Source organism: Betta splendens, chromosome 7 (assembly GCF_900634795.4).
Source record: "Betta splendens chromosome 7, fBetSpl5.4, whole genome shotgun sequence".
In the NCBI taxonomy this organism is placed as follows: domain Eukaryota; kingdom Metazoa; phylum Chordata; class Actinopteri; order Anabantiformes; family Osphronemidae; genus Betta; species Betta splendens.
The window spans coordinates 17,260,574-17,283,498 of NC_040887.2; the positions used below are offsets into that span (position 1 = coordinate 17,260,574).

At 41.5% G+C, this 22,925-nt stretch overlaps 1 protein-coding gene across 1 annotated transcript; it reads left to right on the forward strand.

Moving 5' to 3' along the window:
• Positions 1-144: 144 nt before the first annotated feature.
• Positions 145-21,710, forward strand: fam120c (family with sequence similarity 120C). The gene is made up of 17 exons (XM_029156837.3): positions 145-1,680; positions 2,572-2,818; positions 2,966-3,048; positions 4,230-4,358; positions 8,042-8,144; positions 8,244-8,317; positions 8,537-8,805; positions 9,284-9,443; positions 9,530-9,613; positions 9,784-9,955; positions 10,820-11,069; positions 11,266-11,380; positions 12,110-12,319; positions 13,122-13,362; positions 15,479-15,614; positions 15,740-15,803; positions 16,474-21,710. The coding sequence occupies exons 1-17, from the start codon at positions 1,165-1,167 to the stop codon at positions 16,729-16,731; spliced, it is 3,111 nt and encodes a 1,036-aa protein (XP_029012670.1). The 5' UTR covers positions 145-1,164; the 3' UTR covers positions 16,732-21,710.
• Positions 21,711-22,925: the final 1,215 nt, after the last annotated feature.

Consider the following 22,925-nt stretch of genomic DNA (forward strand, 5'->3'; position numbering starts at 1 on the left):
TACTCTCCAGCGTTTTATCCTCGTCCTACCGCCCGCCCTGCTAACTTGGTAGTTGTAGTTTTCTGTTATTGTGGCCACAGTTTCCTAATCTAGCCATTAGACTGCATTTCCCAGCGGCCCCGCTGACGCGCCTACTCCCACAACCTCACTCCGCCTTTCCTCCTACTCTACTGGGCCGCGAGGAAGTCGCAAGATGGCTGATGTCGCTTGGAAGTAATGTTCCCCTCTGCAAAATGAAGCCGTGAGCGTGGAAGAAAGCGAGGGAGGCACCATCGGGCTTTTCTTTTTTATTTTATTTTAGTTGTTTTTCTTTTATTTCGTCAAACATCCATCTCATTCCGCGTCGTGTTCACCCCGGACTTGTCTTCGGGAGTTGACGCGTCAAATCACGCCGGGGACCCTGCCAGCAGCTAACAGTTAGCAAATATTAGTATAGCTCTAGCTAGTCTGTCACACAGCGTATTAGTTTATAAATTGTTGTTCTTGCTGATACGAGCCTGCAATCGAACTACCGCTGCACGCGTGATGAATTTCGAGTAAACGCAGAGTAAAACCGAAACATATTGGCTGTCACATAAAATACGGTTATCCCGGCTGCTCCGTTTAACATGTCCGCAAACTGGCCGTCCAGCCAGTGGCTTGCTAACTAATGCGCAGTTTTCAATTTTTCGTTCACCACAAACCAGCAGGTGAAGTATATTCCAGGCTTTTCTGCGTATACTTTCACCACTGTGCTGTATTTCCGTTAGTTCCTCTCAATTTCAGTTTGGAAAGCAGTTAATGCGGAGGCAAAGGACGAGAGCGGGGCATATTTTGAACTTGTGGTTTTAGGTAGCTACACTGGCCTTGCTGGCATTTCACCAAAAAATCTACAGGGATGGACACGAAACTGAGCACCTACGACCAAAACTGAACAACTGTCATTTCGGCATAAGTAACGTTACGTTGCCTCAGTCTCCCGTAGAGTTGTGCACGGTCGGTTAATCACGGTAACAACTTTTTTGCAGGAACTACTAAAGTACAGTTAGTCACTACACAGTAGAGCAGCTAGTTTGCCTGAAGTGCATTGAAGGAAGTCTCCACCCACATCACATTACAAACACGGCGTACAGAACGTATTCAGAAGCCGCTCCCGGCCAAACACACAGGCTAAACAACACCGTCATGGGAGTCCAGGGTTTTCAAGAGTATTTAGAGAAGCGCTGCACCGGGGCAGCAGTCCCGGTGGACCTCCTCAAGCTTACCCGTACCGCCGCCCGACAGCCCCCTCACCACCATCACCCACACCACCACCCACATCACCCTGGGCCCATGCCTCCCCCGCCACCGCCTGCAAGAATTCTAATCGACGCTGATTCTGGCCTACAGCGCCTCTACGGCGGATACCAGACGGACTGGGTGTGTGGGGGCGAGTGGAACGCCATGCTGGGATACTTAGCCGCCTTGTCACAGGCCTGCCTGTACCAGGGCGGCCTGGAGCTGGTCGTGGTTTTCAACGGCACACTGGGGAAGGAGCGCTGGCCCGAGTGGGCGCGGCGAGCTCAGGGCCAGCGACAGACGGCGCAGCTGATAGTCAACCACGTCGGCAGCAAGGCCACCCCGCCTCCCCGGGCTTGGTTCCTGCCCCCGGCTTGCCTTAGCCACTGTGTCCGCCTCGCCATGTTCCGCTTCCGAGTGCGGGTGAGCAATGTGATCCTTTTTATGTGCAGTTCTTTCATTTGGTGAGCGTTTATATATCAATTGCTTCTCATCAGCGCTGCTTTGTTTTCTGTTTGGGAACAAGTGCAGGCTGAGCTACTAAGTGAGTCTTGTTGAGCTTTTACACGCGACCGATGTGGTCGTATCTCTTTACTTTGGCGAGGCCGCTCTGCTCTGCTCTGAGGTTTGGTTCAGGGTCGGCCATGGTTCGGAGCTGGTGCTGACAGACGTACATTGTATAGCATGACCCAGACTTGCCTGCATATTACATAACATGAACTCATTGAACCCTTCATACATTGTTTAGAACTGCTGAGCGGAGGGACTATTTATACTCGTTGTACTGACATGTCATGCTTTTCACTTGGTTCTTATACTTATATATTATACTTATATTTTGTGTGTTTTCACTTGCACTTATTATAGCAATGTTTAGATTAAGTATATTTGGATTTTCTGAAGCAGTATTTTAGAATAATCTCATATGACTTGTTTTTAAATAAAAATGTAACCTTTTTATAAAAGCAGCTAAAACCACTGACACTGAGCCCTACCCACTATACAGCACACACTGAACAGCATCATTACCCATGGTTCTCATTTGTACTGCTTCGTCCTTCTTGCAATGTTTACACTGACTAATGCTGGCATTCATTAACAAGGTTAAATATCAGTATCAATATGCAACAGTATGTAGCATATTTTTTTGCTAAATTTCCTAAATTACGACCAGTGTTTTGTCACATTAAAACTTCTTTGTGGTGGGTTATAACAATATTAAAAAACAAAGACAGGACAAGCCAGCACAATATTTGCATGTGATCTCTGAGTTTGTTTTAATAGGACAACTTCTTGCCTCGTCTACATTTTTAGGTTGTACAGACTTTGGAGGACCACCACCAGGAAGTGCTGTCTCTCTACAGGGACTACGGATTTGCTGGCCTGATTGCTCAGGATTCTGAGTTTGCCCTCTGTAATATACCTGCCTATTTCTCCTCACATGCACTCAAATTGAGCTGGAACGGCAAGAACCTTACAACACATCAGTACCTGCTGTCTGAGGCTGCCAGACAGCTTGGGCTTAAGACACAGCACCTTCCCTGCTTTGCTGCTCTACTTGGTAAGAAGAGTAGTCAAACACATCTTACTTTCACAATATCAAACATTTATATCAGGTTTTATTTAGTTGCTCAATACAGAAAAGCTATACCTTATGTGGGATTTTCATTTTTTTTGGCATCTTTCATCCAAACATTTTTTCCTGTAGGAAATCATATACTGCCTGATGAGGACCTGGCTGCCTTTCACTGGAGTTTACTTGGACCAGAACACCCACTAGCTTCACTCAAGGTACCATATGCCTCTACGTGCCATCATCCATTTACCTTCTGTGTTGTAAATTCATTTTAGACAAAGATTCCTGATTTCAAAATATCTTTAAATTAGAGTATTTCTGCTTGCTGATGTTCTCTCAAAGTAAAATTAGTGAAGTAGACACTAGAGAATTTGTTTGCTTTTCTATATATTTAAGAATGAAGTTACCAAACTGGGACTACAAAAATATAGTATATAAAATTAATAATAATAAAGTATAAGTCAGCTAATGTCAACACTGCTGTAACTTAAAAAGCCAGGTTTCCTCTGGTTACCTTTACATAGTAACCAAAGTGATATGACAAAGTGACATGTGGCTCTGTCTATAAGTGGAACTTTAAATGTAAAGATCAAAAATGTTTAAAGAAAAAATGCACAATTCCTATTTCAGTACCTGAAAGGATGTACCAGTTATGTGTTTCATTTATTTTGTTACTAGCTTAATGTTAGCGATTGTCAATGACAATTGTTTTTTATTGTTTATTGTTGTTTACATGATCAAATTAAATTGCCAATAATACATTAAAATATTTAGTTACTAATGGAAACAATTTTGTAAAACATATCAAAATTGATAACATTAAAACAATAAGTTTGACACCAGAAGTTAAAGTTAACCAGCAGATTCTCTTGGAGTGGTGAGAAAAGGTGAAAAAGCGAAGTTTAATGATTGTGAAGCCACTGAAGCCTCCTGAATTCTAGATCCCAGTTTGAATTTGAGTCACACCTAAGTTAAACTCTGGGGTGTACGGCCTCCTAAAGAGTATGGAAATTATCTTGCTCTTGTTTGATGAGCATAGTTCACTGGCAGCTTATGTCTCTGAGCTGGATGTAGCTTAATCAACTCTTCCTTTCAGCATCCAGTTGAGAGGCAACAGACTCTGGAAGTGTGGTCTCTGAAATTTTTCCCTTTCATCAACCACGGTCACTGCGAAATTATAATAGTGGTAGAAGTAAGGCTAATCTACTCATCAGGATGCCATAGAATTTTGTGCACTGCTTAAAGAGAGAGGCACATACAAGAAAACTTATCATTTTTTTTTGTTTCATTTGTATGGTGACCCTGAATGTCATGAAAGTCACCCATACATAAAATATCCACGTTCACATCATATTGCATGGTTTTATAACTTGTGCTATGTTGTGTTTTGCCTCAGGTGCGAGCCCATCAGTTGGTGCTGCCGCCCTGCGAGGTGGTGATCAAGGCTGTTGCAGAATATGTCTCCTCCATCAAAGACCTGGGAAACCTCAACGCCATCGCCAGAGATGTCTTTAAACAGTCACAGGTAAGATGATTATTAATGATTCTTTTGTTGGATTAAAATTTGATTGTTTTTACTTTAAATATATTTAATCCTGCCAAGAACCCTGCAAACCCAACAGTTTTCTGATTGCAAATTTAAAATAGGTTAAATAGGGCCACAGTGTTGATGAATGTTACAGGTCACATTTGTAAATTTAGGGCTGTAACTAATAACTAATTAAATGAATGATTAACCTTACCTAGTATTATATTTAGGTGCATGCAAACACAAATGTCAGTGTTTGCCAAGGAACTTTTATTTGTCAGTCTATGACGACCTAAAGTAATGTGTAACCTAATCTATCATATATTTTTATCCAAGATCAGGGAGAAATAATTTGACTTGGTGTGTAATTGCATTAGTTATCTAGTTTGTCTTTCTGATTATTTAGAAGTGCTGCAGAATGATGCGTCTTATCTGATAAGCCTCTTTGACACTGATGTACTAGAATCCTAAACATTTAGGGGCATTAAGTAGGTGAGATGTGTGAATGAGAACCCCAGGGATTCCCTGCATTACTATCACATGGTCCTGGTCTGGCAATCTTCCTAGCCTTAAGTTTATCTGAAATCCAAGTGAAGTCATGTGTGGATTTGTTCTCTGCATATTACATAACCTGAAGGGAGCAGGCCACCCATTGGAAAGCATTGAAAAGTTGCTGATTCGCTGTTTCAGGCCACGTTTAGATTTTTCAGTATTGCAGGAGCGGCTCAGGAAGTAGAGAAGCTGCCCACCAATCATTAGACAGTTGTTTAGATTACTCTCTCCTCTGCTGTTGATGTGTCAAATAGTTTTGCCCCAATGAGACAGCTCAAGCTGCACAGGTGCTCTGTGACTAGTTTTTCCAATGTAGAGTTGGAATTATTTCTGAAGTTGTGGCAATTTGTCCTTTTTCTTGTTAGTTATAAATGGTTCTCTGTTGACTACACTGCTGCTATACATTCTGGGGAGCAGAGGAGTGACAGCACCTTGTTTAGAGGGGAAAAAATATTATAAACATGCCCCATAAATGTCAGTCTGCCACAAACACTACAGTTAAATCTTTATCGTAAAATACTTATTAGTTGTATTTTTAATAAATTAAAAATCCCATAAAGGCCGAATTCTTCAGTGGCTCCTTAGCTCAACGGGTTGAAGTGTGTGTCATACATAGAGTTGTTGCTTTCTGTATCAGCCTACGTGTTTTTTGGGTTTTTTTTTTTTGCAGCAGGCAGCCAACCAGTGCCATCATAGTATTTTTTTATATAGATAAATTCACATCCTAGTTAAAGCCTGTGGAGTCACACAGTCATGATTTTTTCAGTGAACTACTTTTACATTATGCATACTTAATAGCAAAGGGACTGGACAGATTGTACCACTGTTTTCTTCTGTAATCTATTTGTGCAGCCGGCCTCACACAGCTGACTGTTGATTTGTTGTGGTGTATTGCCCTGTAGCTTGGTAAGCAGAAAGGTGGAACATCTATTTTATCGATTGTTTAATTAGTTTTATACCGTCTTTAGACCTAATTTGACTTGTCCTTGTTTTCTCTGTGGAGTACATTTAATTGTCATGAATTTCTGTACAAATACACATCTGGATAAGTGAGGAAGGAATGTTGAACTCTGAAGCCCATGCTGCCCTCTGCTGGGTATGAAGCACTATATTTGTAAACTGAGTGTTGTGGTTGGTTACATATGATGAAGGAATGTGTACTCCACTCACCTGTGCAGCTATACTATAGAAACGTGGGTATGTTTTTTTTGTGGTTCAGCAGCTGATCCTGCGAGCAGTGATTACAGCTTGATGTCAAACATGACAGCATTTGCTTTTCCTCAAATGCAGCATTCTTGATTTTTTTTTCCCCCTGTTTTTTTATCTTTTCCATCAAGTATAAAGAATCATTGCACATAGTATGTCTGGTCTTTCAATGTTTGTGTCCTTGAGTTAAGCAGAATTGTCCCTCTGTAGTTTTGCAGTGGGTTTCTTTTATTGAAAATCTAGTACTGTAATTTCTGGACTAAAGCTGCTACGTTTTTCACACGCTTTAAACCCTGTGGCTTCAACAAAAGTGCGGTTAATTTGTGGATTTTACCCTCCTACGAACTCCATGCCGCCACACACAACCGAGATGTTTATACTATGCAGATCTGACTGAAAGCTGTTTAGGCTTGGGTGTTGTATGCACCCTTAGTCATTGTTATGCATTAATATTGAGAATCTTCAGTGTGTTCTTGCTACTGACATTGCAGTGACTTGCTGACCATGTTGGATGGACAGAGCCGAAAGAGCGTATTCTTCTTTCTGCCTTAAATAAAGGGCTAACTCACCAAGAGATGTTTCACTTATTCTTACACGTGAAAAAAGTACAGTTCTGGCCTGTCCATCAGGGCATGGCCAGCAGTACCGGCTACAAGGTTAGTCAACGAAACCCTAAAAGAAAGACAAAGTGTGTGACCAAGTAATTGTGAGGCTGTTCTGTTCTGACACTGAAGACGATGACTTTAGGGGCAATAGCGCAGGAGTTTGTCCTCTAACCACAAGGTTGCTGGTTTGTCGAAGTGTCCTGCAACACACTGCACCCCAGGTTGCTCCTGGTGTTTCAAGCGAGCACTGGTACATTGCAGCTGCTGGCATCAGTGTGTGAATGTGAGAGTGCATGAGTGAAAGAGAAGCTACTGTAAAGCGCTTTGGATCCCAAAATCCAAATGCGCTAAAGAAATGTGGACCATTTAGTGGTTTTAATTTTTTCAAACATGCAAAAGCAGTTTATATACCAACACATTATTTTGCACATATACAAAAAAATGCATTTCAATATTTTTAATGCTCAGAAGGCAGTGATAGTGATCAATGACTTGGTACGCTGCTGTACATTTACCATATTTAGTTAAAAGTTAAAAAAATCTTTCTGTGCATCATCTTTCTGTATAAATATCTTACGTTACAACGTGGACACCTGCGGCTTATAGACAGGTGCAGTCTTCATATGAAGGCATTTTTTTTAATTATAATCTAATGGGTGGCTCTTTAATGCTTTCTAGCCTAGAAAAAATGATACTCATTGAGTTTTTCTAATTGCTTGAGTTGACCTTGGAAGCTTGGATATAAACAACTATTAAAGATCTGTTTAGCATTAGCAGTCGTTTATGTATGTGAACAGTGTCTTGCCATGTATAATTTAATAATTAAGAGATAATTAAGAGCATTGTTAAGTAATTGTAAAATGTGAACCTTTTAATTACCTAACAACTTTTTACCCTTAGGCTAAATTTTTTTTTTATCAGTAGTAAAATGTAAAAAGCAACTTAACCTAAATATAAAACTTTATAGTATAAATTATTAAGGTTAAACCTTAATACTTATATTATTATAAGTAAAATATAATATTATTATAAGTAACAGTCGCTTGTTAAATAAATTGTTGACCACAGCTGATTTGAGCTTCCATGTTGGGCTCAAGTGAGAGTAAAACCATTTTTTATATACCGGGATGAAAGTCCATTAATGAATCTAAATTTAAGATTCCACTCAGCCATAGCATGTAGGGGGTGCAACTACACCCCCAGAACAGAACACACCCTCCTGATCAGTTTGTCCAGTCTGTTAGCAGACCACAGCATAAAACACAACATTGGCCAGTCAGTCATTGGCAACTCATCATTGTGTTTTGTGTCTCTTAGTCTCGTACAGAGGATAAAGTGGAGCGATTCAAAAAAGCTGTGGACTATTTCTCAGCTGCCTCCAAACCACGCTCACCCAACATGGGGCCCTCCTCGTTCATTTGTGAGTAGCAGACTGCCCAAGTAAATCACAACTAAGTAATTCTGTTATATACAATATTGATACTTTTAGTGGTCTAATAAATTGATATTTTTGGTTTAGTACCTGGGTTTGGACCCACTCCATTTGGGGGACCAGCTGGCCACATGGGACCGATGCAGCCTGGAAAGAATCAGGTACATTCCTTTGCTTGGCTGTTGGTCTCTGCTCTGAATGGATCTACAGGTAGCATAGTAGTTTAGGTTTTTGCTGTTTAGGTTTTTGCTGTTAGGAATCAGAGTGGAATGTGCTTATTACATGTGAGGGGGGGTCTACCCTTCATAGTGAGTCTCCTTGATTTTATTTTTATTTTCTTTCTCTGTCCCCCTTGGCCACCCTTTCCTTTCCCAACACAGTTCCCACTTCCCCAGGTTCCAGGGTTAAAGCCACCGTATCCACCATATGGACCTGGCTCCAACCCTTTGTTTCATAACCCGCCACCGCCATCCCAGGAATGCAACGATTCACTGACAGGCAAGATGAGCTTTACTGACTGGTCAGCTCCATATGATTCCACTCAGGGCGGAAACAGGCTACCCAATCATCACACTGGCACTCAATCTGGACCTTCTCCGTCACCTTCCTCCTCTTCTGATGGAGATGAACCCAATGACAGCAATGCCAAGTAAGACATAGTTATATCTCCAAAAGGTGATATGTGTAGATTGTAGGTGCACTATGCAGGGTTCTAACCTACATTATCTCCCACTGTGCATTTATACTTCATAAACAAAGTAATAATCTTTCTGAAGCAACATGAAAACAAGGATTTATTTACAGATTTATGTATATTGTTGGTAAAGTGTGAAGCAGCAGCAGCAGCTATTTTTTTAGATGTCACTTTGATAGTTAAATTGTCAGCTGACCTACAGTAATTATTAGTGCTGTTTTTTTTACATATGAAACCATTAATACCATATTGTATTAGAAAATTCAGACATTATTAGCAAGAGTGTTTAATTTGATGTGAAGTTCTTACTTCTTCTTCTTGCCATAGGGACCTAAACAGGACTAAACAGCATATGTTTTTGAGGAGTCAGTATCCATTATCATACGTAATGGTTGGCCAGGATGCCTAAACAGTCGTAATCTTTTTCCCTCAGCCATTTGATGGACAAGACCTCTCGGTGGGAAGATCCTGGAAGGAGGGGCTCAGCCTCTGGAGATGTCTCCCAGGGCAACGGAAGTGGGCCAAACATTCCGTCACTTCTGTCTATGGCGACGCGGAGTCACATGGACATAACCACACCCCCTCTGCCTCAGGTGAAAGTCTGACATGTCCTCAAATCAATTACCAGAACAATGTGCATGTTGTCAACATGTTTCCTTTGTCTGTTTTGTTCATTTAGGTCAGTGCTGAGGTGCTTCGCGTAGCTGAACACAGACACAGAAGAGGACTAATGTATCCACAGATATATCACATATTGACCAGGGTAAACAAATTTTTTTTATTTTTTTAAACATTGTCTGTAAATTGGTCTCTGATAATATGAGCGGCTTCTTCTATAGTTATCTATAGCTTTCATGGGCAAATGTTTATTATCGATCTTGGTTCTTCATTTGTCCTGTCTCTGCCCTGTGCAACCCTGCCCCCCTCCCTTAGGGAGAGATGAAGATGCCTGTGTGTATAGAGGATGAGTGTAACTCAGAGCTGCCTCCTGCCTCCCTCCTGTTCCGTGCTGCTAGACAGTATGCCTACGGCGTACTCTTCAGTCTGGCTGAAACACACCGCCGTCTGGAAAGGCTTGCTCTCCGAAAGAGAGCCCCCCTGGAAGGTCAGTTCTGGACTGAGAAGTTGGTTGATGAAATGGATTTTTTTTATGATTATTGAGTTGATTATTGTGAATCTGTTGAAAATGTGAGTTAAAAAGCCTAAAGAAAAAAACAACCAGGTTGCTCCATTGGCTCTACTTTTACCTGGAGTCTGGTGAACAAACTGCAGTTTAGCATTACTGATGCAGATTTACATATACAAAATTATTCATGCAATTTAATTAATCAAAGTTCTGTTATTCTTTCATTCTAGTCTTTATTCTACAACTATTATAAAAACGATTATAATAATTATAATTATAAGTTAACTTTATTGATCCCACATTGGGGAAATTTATCTCTGCATTTTGACCCACCCCCTGGGGGAGCAGTGGCCAGCCACAGTGCGGTGCCCAGGGAGGTGGTGTGAATTGTCTTGCTCAAGGACACACCTGATGATATAGAATATACATGTAAGTTCATATAGACTTACTAACAATGAATTTCAGGTCTATTTATTCCATTTGTGGAACTTTGTATTCCAGTGGGATTGTTTCCGTCATGTAGAAGTTCTGGCGGTCCTCTTTTTTATTTTAAGTAATTAATAATTTTTTTAATTATTATATTTCTCTTGTGTTGTATAATTGTGCTTCTACATGATGTGACAGAAAAGTGAGTAAAGAATTCATAAAGGAACAGTCTGATGGTGGATTAAATGGATTTATTGCCAAAAGGAGTTCAGATTTCACTCCTCTCAGTGTGTCTTTAGCAAAGTGGCATGTAGAAGCAAAACTTTTTTTTTGACCTGTCAAAAGGTTGGGCAGATATCAGGGGGTAAAGTGTTATATTAGTTGGTAATCTTTTACTCTGTTGCCTCTGTGTTCCAGTTCCTCCAGTAATTGTCAAAGAGTGGAGCAGTGGTAAAGCCAAGTCAGCCCTGACTCCGGAGCTGGTTCCAGCCCTGTGTTTCCGGGAGTGGACATGCCCCAATCTACGACGACTATGGCTGGGTCGAGCCAGTGAGGACCGCTCGAGGAGAACCAGGGCCTTTCTGGCCTGTTTACGCTCTGACTGCCCAGCCCTTCTTAACCCAGCACAGGTTCCACAGCATCTGCTGCTCATGTGCTGCGTGCTCAGGTTTGGATAAGACAATTATTACACTATTATAATCATGTGCAAAAAATAATCTAATTAGAATGTTTAATGTATTAGTAGCCATAATACCGTACCATTATCCTATAGATTGAAGCTACTTCTCAATTTGTCTAGACATCAGAACACTGAAGGTTTGTGCTGTTGCTTTTCAGTTAGATGTGCTTTCTTTCTCTTTCAGGTATATGATGCAGTGGCCGGGAGGAAGGATCCTGCAGAGACACGAACTAGATGCCTTCTTGGCCCAAGCTGTTTCCAGTCAGCTCTATGAGCCTGACCAGCTACAGGAGCTTAAGGTGAGAGGCATTTTTTTACCTCAATCAGTGAGAAGAGTTCTCTCCAACAAAACAATATTATGTGTATGTAAGATGTATGTATGTTGGCACATGCATATAACATTACAATATTTACCAGAACGATGAGATCTGCCTTTGTGACAGTCCAATGTTTCTTTCCTTTGTTATGTGGACAGTGTAAATATTTGTAGGTAGTGTATGAGTTAAAGTTGAAAACGAGTGATGAAAATAAAGACGTTTAACAATGCAATATGCGTAATAAAAATGTAGCTGATCAGCTAAATTTGTGAACACAAGATTAGCCATGCTTTTCCTGTGTAGCTTTGTGTTGACACCTGACAGCTGTGTGTTGTGACAGTAATGTTATCTGCAGATGCATCATCCTGCTGGTAAACAGCCTACAAACGAATGAGGTTTAACGTGAGTGACTATAAAACTATAAAAAGTTAAAAATAACACTAGCCTGCAAATTGTGTCAGGACTGGAATTTAGTTTAAAAATATTTGGCCACTGGTTTATTTGTTTCATTGCTTACTGTGCTGCATTTCTAAAATAAAATAAAATAAAAAACATTTGAAACTTACTACAGGTTTTGTGGTAGAGAGCGATGTTACATAAATGGGCTTGATCCTTGGACCTTCCGCTTCCCAGGCCAACACTCTACCAACTGAGCCACCAAGCCACCAGTTACAAATTGCTGTTGTGTTTTGTTTGTGTGGTGACTGTCAGGTGGAGAAGGTGGATGCCCGTGGCGTCCAACTGGCTGCTCTTTTTATGGCGGGCGTGGATACAGCGCTGTTCATCAATGACGTGTGTGGTCAACCATTGCCATGGGAACACTGCTGTCCCTGGGGGTTCTTTGATGGCAAACTGTTCCAAAGCAAACTGGCCCGTGCTGCCCGTGACAAGACCGCACTGCTGGATATGTGTGAAGGGCAGGTAGGTAATAAGTTAAGCACATGGAGAAACTGAGCTTTTGATACAATGCACTACCCTCTCTCTGATATTACTAAATAAATCATCAGATAATGTGTAACGATGATGTATGGAGTTATTCTCTGTGGACAGAGAAAATAAAACTATATTCTTAGGCTTATTTTTGTGTACCTTTTGTCAGATTAGAGTGTCTATAGAGCAGGTGAGGAGAGTAATTGTAAAGACGAGGATTACCGGTTGGGTTGTATCACCGTAAAGATGATAGTCACTCTTGCTGCCCTCCACCAGTCACTTGCAGTTACAGCTGTCTCCCCAGTTCCCAGCACAGTGTGTTGTCTCATCGAACATGATGCTCAAATTAGGCCCCCATGTAATTATAGTCGGATTTCAGATATATAGTAGAATATAGTCAGATATATATCTCTATCTAAATGTAAATGTTTCTGTTACACTGTCTTCATGGAAAGGTGTAGTGTACTCTGTATGAATCTAATGATAAGGTAGCCAGCACAAATGCCTCACCCTGGTACATTTTTATACAGTACTGCAGGAGCTACAGACTTATCTGAATCTCCCTAGTAATAAACATACTATTTAAAAGTGTTTTCTTTATTGCCTTGGTACGTTACAGAAATAGTACATTTCATAGGTCTTTGTTGCAGTTTCAATCTTACATTTAGTAAAGTAGTTTAATTCTAAGCTGCCATTAGATTAACATTAACACAAGACAATAAAGGAGAACTTGATCCTTCAGATATTGATAACCACACCTGAAAGGCTCAGTTACAGTTTCTCTGCTCTTTAGGAGGAGCTGGTGTCTAAGGTCGAGAAGATGCGCCAGGCAATACTAGAAGGCATCAACATGTCCCGCCTGCCTCCCCCTCCCCCTCCTCTACCACCTCCTCCCTTCCTGCCCCCTGCCATGGTGCCCCCTTTCTACCCAGTGCCTCCACTCTACCCAACTCGCCCTATGGGTGGCATGCCTCCTCATCATCACCCACATCATCCACATCACCCAGCCCAGCACAGACCCAGAGCCTTTCCAGGTATGGAAATGCTTTGTTTGAACTGTCCAAAAACACTGTAGCTGTACATTGTGTATTTAGTTGAATGTATAAGTTTATTTAAGACATTACCATTAGGCCCACCCATAAAAAGAATCCAGAATATTTCCCAAATATTTTATTGAATTTATTGGTGGAGATTCGTTGGAGACTCTGCTACAGTGTTTCTCAAGTTTCTGACATCAGTTTTTTTTATATATGGAGTCAGCTTTGGACTTTGGATCAAGTTTGGATCACCTTAGACCTAGCAACTGTACACAAACATTTTGTGGCCTTCTTGATTCTTTGAAGCTGCTGGCATATTCACCACCATATATGAAACTAATAGAACAAGCAGTGCAGCTGCAGATATACAGTCAGGACCATAAATATTTGGACAGAGAAACATTTTTTCAAATTTTGTTTCTGTACATTACCACAGTGAATTTTAAATGAAACAACTCAGATGCCATTGAAGTGCAGACTCTCAGCTTTAATTCCATGGGTTGAACAAAAAGATTGCATAAAAATGTGAAAAACTAAAGCATTTATTAAACACAATCCCTTCATTTCATGGGCTCGTAAGTAATTGGACAATTGACTTCCATGCTATTGCATGGGCAGGTGTGGACAATTCCCTTGTTATGTCATTATGAGTGAAGCAGATAAAAGACCTGGAGTTGATTAGAGGACTCGTGTTTGCATTTTGAAGATTTTGCTGTGAACAGACAACATACGGTCAAAGGAGCTCTCCATGCAGGTGAAACGAGCCATCATTAAGCTGAGAAAACAGAAAAAAAACATGGGAGAAATTGCTACAGTATTAGGAGTGGCAAAATCAACAGTGTGGTACATCCTGAGAAAGAAAGAAAGCACTGGTGAACTTAGCAACGCAAAAAGACCTGGACGTCCACGGAAGACAACAGTGGTGGATGATCGCAGAATCATTTCCATGGTGAAGAGGAACCCATTCACAACAGCCAACCAAGTGAACAACACTCTTCAGGAGGTAGGCGTATCAATATCCAAGTCTACCATAAAGAGAAGACTGCATGAAAGTAGATACAGAGGATACACTGCAAGGTGCAAGCCACTCATAAGCCTCAAGAATAGGAAGGCCAGATTGGACTTTGCTAGAAAGCATCTAAAAAAGCCAGCACACTTCTGGAAAAACATTCTTTGGACAGATGAAACCAAAATCAACCTCTACCAGAATGATGGCAAGAGAAAAGTATGGAGAAGGCGTGGAGAAGCTCATGATCCAAAGCACACTACATCATCAGTAAAACACTGTGGAGGCAGTGTGATGGCCTGGGCGTGCATGGCTGCTAGTGGCACTGGGACACTAGTGTTTATTGATGACGTGACACAGGACAGAAGCAGCCGAATGAATTCTGAGGTGTTCAGAGACATACTGTCTGCGCAGATCCAGTTGAATGCAGTCAAACTGATTGGGCGGTGTTTCATAATACAGATGGACAACGACCCAAAACATACAGCCAAAGCAACTCAGGAGTTTATTAAAGCAAAGAAGTGGAATATGCTTGAATGGCCAAGTCAGTCACCTGATCTTAACCCAATTGAGCATGCATTTCACTTGTTGAAGACTAAACTGCAGACAGAAAGGCCCACAAACAAACAGCAACTGAAAGCCGCTGCAGTAAAGGCCTGGCAGAGCATTCAGAAGGAGAAAACCCAGCATCTCGTGATGTCCATGAGTTTAAGACTTCAGGCTGTCATTGCCAACAAAGGGTTTTCAACGAAATATTAGTAATGACCATTTTATTTTCAGTTATTTCATTTGTCCAATTACTTACGAGCCCATGAAATGAAGGGATTGTGTTTAATAAATGCTTTAGTTTTTCACAGTTTTATGCAATCTTTTTGTTCAACCCATGGAATTAAAGCTGAAAGTCTGCACTTCAATGGCATCTGAGTTGTTTCATTTAAAATTCACTGTGGTAATGTACAGAAACAAAATTAGAAGAAATGTGTCTCTGTCCAAATATTTATGGTCCTGACTGTATATGATTAAGTGGGTTAATTATAACAGAATAAAAGGTGGTGTAAAAAAAAAAACATGTAAAACTTTGACTGATGATATTTGTTCTTTCCCCAGGCCTTCAATCCATCCCCCCTCAAGGAGGGAAACTGGAGATAGCTGGAATGGTGGTTGGTCAGTGGGCTGGAAATAAACCAATCCGTGGAAGAGGGGGGTTCAACATGCAGGTGGTTTCAGTGGGAGCAGGGAAAGGGTGAGTAAGGTGACGAACTGTTAGCCAGCAAAGCACTCACTGAACAGCAGTATTACTGTCATTTATCTGGAGTCTAGCGATGTTGTGAAGGTGCTAAAACATGTGATCATTTTCTTTCATCACAGGAGGGGCAAAGAGATTCCATCAAAAGTAAGGGGAGGGAAAAGGACAGCTGCCAACAGAACACAGGTATGACTAATACAGTTCATTTTTTTTTGTACAGTAGCATCAAATCACAATGGAGAGAAAAAACTTAACTAAGTTTAATAGGAGAAGCTTCCAGCAATACTGCTTCTTGGTCTTTGTGGAAAAAGTCAGGGAGAGCACAACATCAAGCAAAAACATTGGGAAGGTTAAAAGGCGCAACTGAAGATTGGAGCTCAGTGTATCAAGGGAGGTCCCTCACTACTCTAAATATATAGCCTCATACTTAGGCTGCAATCAGATAATGAGTCACATGTGTCAGTTCTCTGTATAAGATATGTTAGAGCATGGTCCTAAAGTAGAGTGTGTGTCTGCCCCGTGGCCCTGAACTGGAAGCTGTTTTCACAGGACAGGAGCTTGGTACCTACAGGCTCTGCCTCTCATTCTACATTTAGAAGCTCTAGGAATCGGGAAGTAGACCAGCACTCTGAGAGAGACGCATTCTGTTGCGATCATAAGAAAATATAAGGTCTGGAAGAGGGGCTAGGGGGGTACTTGGGTGCTGGAAGCTGGAAACAAACTTGATAGTATCTTGACCTGATGTGTGTTGTTATACATTCAACATAGATGTTTTGATTTTTCCACGGTACAACATCACTACTAGTAAATTCTTACTTCTCGTTCATCTGCCTGCTGCACTTGTGTTCTCATGCAGATGTCGTCGCCCCCGCCAGCCAGCAGTCCCCCAAAGCCCTCAGAGGAAGCTGGCTCCATGCCAGAGGTTGCAGCTCAGCAGCTGAATGGCAGCTCATCAGCCTCTGCCATCGGCCAGCCCTTGGAACTGGCCCCCGTACCCGAGCCAATCCCGTGTGCCTTAGCCAGCAGAGACAACCAGTCAGAGGGGGTGGAAGTGGAGGCCCCCTGTTGCCTTCATGACTGCCCGTCAGATGGAGCGCTACAGAAGGAGGAGTGATGGCATCCTTCGCAGGATGCAGTGCTCTGAGAGTTATGTGCTCGACTGCCTCTCCTTGTTTTTGTAGCCCTCTCTGTTAGCTGTTCAGGTTATCCCATAGAGCAGCAGAAGAAGCAGGTTCCTCCTCATATTCTGATGCTCATGGTGATAGGCTAACACAGCTAGCTTTTAGTCCCTTTTTAGTTTTCTCATGTGGTTTTACATTATTTTATGAAGAAAGGATTTCTCCATGAGTCTGTAAGCGCCCTGTCCCTCGAAGTTCCTCAGTACTTCCCTCCCGCACTCTATAAGCAAAATAAGCATCAAGACCCGCCACTTAAGCAAGGCCCATCGTAGGTGTGGGTGTTTGAGTCTGTACAGTTTGAGTTCCTTATTTTGTGTTTCATGGTCCCATTGTTGGAATCCCTGCACACAGATGTTAAGCTTTTGGTAATGGTGACAGTTTGGATGTGAGTTCTATGGTTGCAGCATCTACGCCGAGTCACCGTGGTTAGTTCTTGTCGATGCGGTTTGTTCATCTGCCATGGCCTTCTCGTGAGGTTTCAAAGGTCTTACATGAGCTCAGTTTTTTTCTGGATTCGTGAGGGCATGATGTACTGGTTTCTCTGCCATGAGCCTTGCCTCCCATACAATGCAGGCTAGCCGCACTGCTAAGCATTCAGTCTTTAGCATACTCGCTAGCAACGAAAGCCCCCTTTAGAGATTGATTAGTTAACTATCACTGGAGCACTTACGCACCACCATGGTATTACCTTATTTTACTTTGACCTATGTAGCATAGCCTAGTGCTTAGCTGTGCTAAGAGACCCAATGAATTTATGCACCTTAAGTCCTAAAGTATGCAAGATTTTACCCTGCTCCTAAAGAAAATAGTGCATTATATTATCTTCCCATCCTATTGTTCCTTCCTCCCAAAGCTTTGATTGTTCCCAACAGAAGCACTTATTGTTGTATTTAAATATATTGAATTTGAAAAAGCCCCTGTACAGTTGAATTGACAGTCTGAGGGGTGTCCCCTGAGCAAATCGTTGTGACAGGTAGGAGTTAAGGTAAAGATCTATTTGAGAGACGTCAGAATGTGAACAGAGTGGTTTCAGACAAAGAAGCACTTTGTTTTAAAAAGTTAAAGTTAAACCACACTGGACTGTCCTCTACAAGGTGACAAAGAAACAAATCATCTCTGTCCTACCTTGTGTAGTTTAAGGCCAAAAGAAATGAGGATGAATGGTGATCTGTTAGGTGACTCCTGCAAGGCAGAGTTCCCTTCAGATAAATATCACACATTCAGTAAGGAATGCTGCAATGAAGTTGACAGACTTCTAGTAGTCCATGTTGAGGAATCCTCAGAGTCAGATTTCTAAAATATTGTGCAAAGGGTTTTTCAATCACACGAGCCAGTAATGGCAGCCACACGCACATAGGGTGTGGCATTAAGATCCCTTCACCACCAGCTGGTTGAGCAAAACAATAGCCAGTAAGAGCTTTGGTCCTGCAAAGCTCCAGTGTGTCACTAGACTAGCAGGAAACACTTCCTCCTAAAGTTCTCCAGTCAAACCTGGCAGAGGCTTCATGGGCTGGCATAAAGCCTCTGTCAGGTTTACACAGGAGAGGGAAGCCTTGTGGCGGACGTCTGACTTCTAACATACTAAAAGGTTTTATTAGAGTACTTATATTTGTAAAGACCGAGAAGTGTCCCTCACAGTAGCTTTCATCTGAAAATGGAAACATGCATGTACCATTTACTGGTATCACAACTGCACGTGAAAGCAGTGGACAAACTGATACTGTTCGAGAGATGGTGGCCAAGAACATTATCTAAATAACTAAGAGGTTGAAATGAGCTTATAAAAAAAAACAAGTCAACAAGAAGCACCTTATTTTCTTAGTATGTTGATGACTTGTGTGCCACAAAATTGAAATGGACAAACTCTTACAAGATACAGTTGTCAGAATACAAACCCTGATGGTGTTTATGTAGCTGTGTGACATCCCCTCTGTTGCGAACTAGACACACTACAGCGAGACGACAACACTTCAAGCCACAGCGTAGGCCTGTGCTCAGCGTCTACAGGGCTAGGCTACACTACGCTTTCTGAAAACCACAGCACCAAAGTGAAATCAGAAGATTGGACACATAGTTGTTATTGATAGGGATTTAAGCATACGAGTGTTGTAGGTGTTTATAGGGTAAGGGTAGGTACCAGCACGGGGATTAGCACAGGACTGTAACACACACCATGACTAGGCTAGAGAAAATAGCTTCACTGGCCAAAATACTAAGTCTAGAATTACTAGGAGTCATATACTTACCTGCTTTTGACATTAGTGGAAATATGTGTATCACAGTACATTATTAGAAGTGGGGTTTCTCTGCGGCGAGCCAAAATGTGATCTGGTGTTTGATGCCCTCTCTGCAATTTGCTCACCAGACGACATCCACACGCAAAGCACACACACAAACCACACACACAACAGACAAAACCAGGTATCCAGTTGTATTTGTTACCTGCAACGCTCTCTCTGCTTTTGTGCTGAAGTGATATTTGTGCCGTTTCAGTTCCTAGTGGAGTGGTCGTCAGTTGATCAGAGATCATTTGGTAACACATTCTACTGACTGCCTTGAAAACCACCACCCACTGACATACACCAGTTTGCATGGACAGATTAAAAGTACATGTTACAGAGGTTTCATCTAGCAGGAATGGAAAACTAAACACATCAACACACACACACACACACACACACACACACACACACACACACACACACACACACACACACACACACACACACACACACACAGATACATAGATGTTAAACCCTGAGTTACACAGTAGCTAGTATGGAAAAAAAAGTCAAGAATACATGATGTAGTGTCCCTCTTTTGTCCGTGTCTGTTTTAGTTGAATAGAAAGTTGATCAGTAATTCTTTATGCTTGTTGTCCTAAAGCCCACTATGACACGTTTTCACACACAGTCTCACTTCCCTCCTCCCTCCTACCCTTTTATTGAATTCTCTTACTTTTCCTCTGTCGTCTGATCTACTGTAGACTATTCAGCCACTCCCACGCAACCATACATACAGACCATACCTACTGATTCTCATAGAGAGCAGCCACACATGAATAGTGATAACACACGAGTTAACCACCCGCTCTTTTCTCTCTAACTTTTACTGCCTCCCTCTCTGCCTCTCCCTTAGTCTTTATGTTTATAATTACCATTTTCCCCTTTTGGCTTCCCTGCCTCTTAATCACCCCAACTAACAGTAAAGGTTATATTAATGTTGATAATCAGTTTCTGTATGTATCTAGCCAGAGTCTGGAAAAAAAATCAGAAAAAATATCCAAACTGTTATATTCAATTGTGTGTTTCTTACTATTTTTAATGTTATTACATCTTCTAATCTAATCCTTCTACCATTGCTTCAGTTAGTACTGAAACACGCCTAGCCAACCTAGAGATTTGAAGTGTAATGATTGCGATTTTCCTTACTTGTATTTTATATGGCATCTTTAGACCACTTCACCGTTTATTATATATGTAAGTAAATATTGCCCATTTGTTTCCAATTGAAAATCGTTGTCTGCACCATTTGATTCTAATAATAATAATATCCCTGATAACTTTTGTGGTTTACTCTATCAGTCTAAGATGAACTCAGCGCCCTTGCACAAAACAGCAGAACCTCTGTGAACAACTGAGAACCAAAGTACATCTAGACCCCCCCCCCCCCAGATATGTATACATATACATGTGTATATATGACAACACACGGTGAGAAGACAGACAGGAAAATAGCAGGTTTGACAGTGAATTGGCTTGTACCCACCATAATGATAGTGCTGCACTCACTTCCATCAGATCTACACTAAGACACAAGGAGCCACACCTAACAAATATGCTTTCAGTCATGCTGGTTTGGAACTCCTTCAGATGATCTCTTTATTCTCTTAGGGGGCATGGAGGCTGATGAAAGGGGATGAATTCTTCTAAAACAAACCTGAGACCAACAAACCTAACGACCTTGGTTAGAAGCTGTGGGAGGGTTTGAAGTAAAAGCTTTATGCCTTGTGCAAATTCTGTTTTCGGTGTGCTATAATAAGAGGTACATTCTACAAACTTAAAATGACCTAGAATCTCCTTATTTATTCACCATGCCAAACTTATACATATTAATTTCAATCCAATGTTATTGATTGTGTTTTGACATTAATATGCAAAATAAGCAGCAGAAAATAATTTCTGGGGTATAAAACATGATTTAGAAACATTTAGATGAATCAGTGATAATGAACATAAATGCAGCCCTAATATTCTTGTTTTAGCAGCCAATTTGTCTCAGTGAGAAGAGAAACAAGGAAAATTCATCCTCAATGAAGTCGTCAGACTTCTGTCCCTGCCTCTGTGCCTATAAAGAGAATCCAAAGCCCTACAAAATACATCTGCTATATAGTATTGTAGAAGTTGTGCAGTATTATGTGTCATTTTGTATCTGTTATGGTTTGTTAGCAGGCGCCTGAGAAGTTGAATGAAGGTTGTTATTCTGTCTGTCTCTACACTGCCATCCCACTTCCAGGATATCCTGATAACCTGCTTATCTATAGATAAGTCCCACTGAAGAACTCTGGTTCCAGTGCATGTACTACGTACCTAAATCTACCTTGTGCAGCGAAAGGGTTAAAATTAATCCATATTATTGTTATAGAAATATTATCATCATCATTGCTGTTATGGTTGGTATAATTTGTCATCATTGTTAGCATTATGGAAGCACCAGACTGTTTGTGAAAAGACAAGATAAAGAGGTGTTTGGGGTTTTTTTGTTTCTCTTTTGGTCTGGCTGTTGGTAGTCTGATCTCACAGAGGGAGGGGAGATTTGATTGAGAAAGAAACAAAGATGGCAGTCATGTTTGTACTGGTGGGGAAATGACTTACAGTGCTGAAATAAAATTTATTCTTTTAGTAAAAAAAAATGATTTGTTGTGTCTGCTGTCTTGCTTTCCCTATTTACTATAGTTTTAATGTTGTTTGACAGATTAGACACAGGCCGCATTGAAGATAGCTGTGAAATCTTCAGTTTCCTTAAATCTAGAAAAGTCAGCAGGTGTTTAGATTGATTACTTACCATCTTGGGTTACTAAGATTTAGGGAACCAGAGCCTATACAGGTAACATATTCTATATGTACTGCAACTGTAAAAGTGTTACAAAGATGCCACGAAAGCATAAATGTCCACAAACGGCAGATCTGGACAAAGCATAAATGTCCACAAACGGCAGGTCTGGACAGCTGAGCATCCAAGCAAACTAAATTATCTTTACTGCAGTCTCCACAATACACACGGTAAAGACGTGTACACTACTATGGTAAATTATTATTTTTAAAAACATGCACAAGACAATCATTGTATGATTGTTTCTTCTACCCCTTCGCTGCCTTTCATGTAACGGTTCTGGCGGGGTTGTGTTTGTCTTCGACAGTGACGTTCCAGCTCTCTATTGGCTCGGGGCGTGGCTTAAAATGGCGTTTAGGCCCACCATAGGTCAGTTGTGATTTAGGGATGTGTCTTAAGTCGAAGGGACGTGATTAAGGTGAGGGGCGTGGTTTGAGGCTGTCTGCAATACTGCAACCAGACTCCCCTTAGTTTTTGCCTGCAACCACAAACCAACACGCTCCTCTAAGAAAGATGGCGAGGATGATACTCGGAGTCACCTGGGCAACGCAAAATTGCGGTTAACTTGCTGCGGTGGTTTTACGCTCAAACACACGATGGTTGATGGAAGTGGAGACGATCCCCTTCACAGGCACGGACGACCCTGACAGCCGTGAGTAAATGAGCGTGACTGGCCCGGCGGATTTGACAGCAGCTAGACGGAGAGGTCGAGAACCGCCAAGTCCAGCTAGCTGTCAACTAGCTTGATAACACCGTAGGCTAGCGGGTTAGCGGACTTTTGAGGTGGGCTGTTGGTGTAGCAGATGGAGTTAGTTTGTGATTTTCGTATCCAACAGTTGCTAATATGTGCCTTTACGTTCATAGTGCATGTCGCCTGGGTGTCAACAAAGCCCAGACGCTAAACGGGTTTCAAGGATGAGGTGGTGCCTTGGCTAGCATGTTAGCCTCTGTTGGCGTGCCATAAATGTCAGCAGAAAACGTTGAGCATTAAGTAAAAACCGTTTGATGTGTTAGTGTT

Coding starts and splice junctions, on each gene's coding strand:
- fam120c (XM_029156837.3), top strand. CDS start 1,165: ATGGGAGTCCAGGGTTTTCAAGAGTATTTAGAGAAGCGCTGCACCGGG. Junction 8,145..8,243: donor GGGGCCCTCCTCGTTCATTT/GTGAGTAGCAGA, acceptor TTTTTGGTTTAG/TACCTGGGTTTGGACCCACT. Junction 12,320..13,121: donor TGGATATGTGTGAAGGGCAG/GTAGGTAATAAG, acceptor TCTGCTCTTTAG/GAGGAGCTGGTGTCTAAGGT.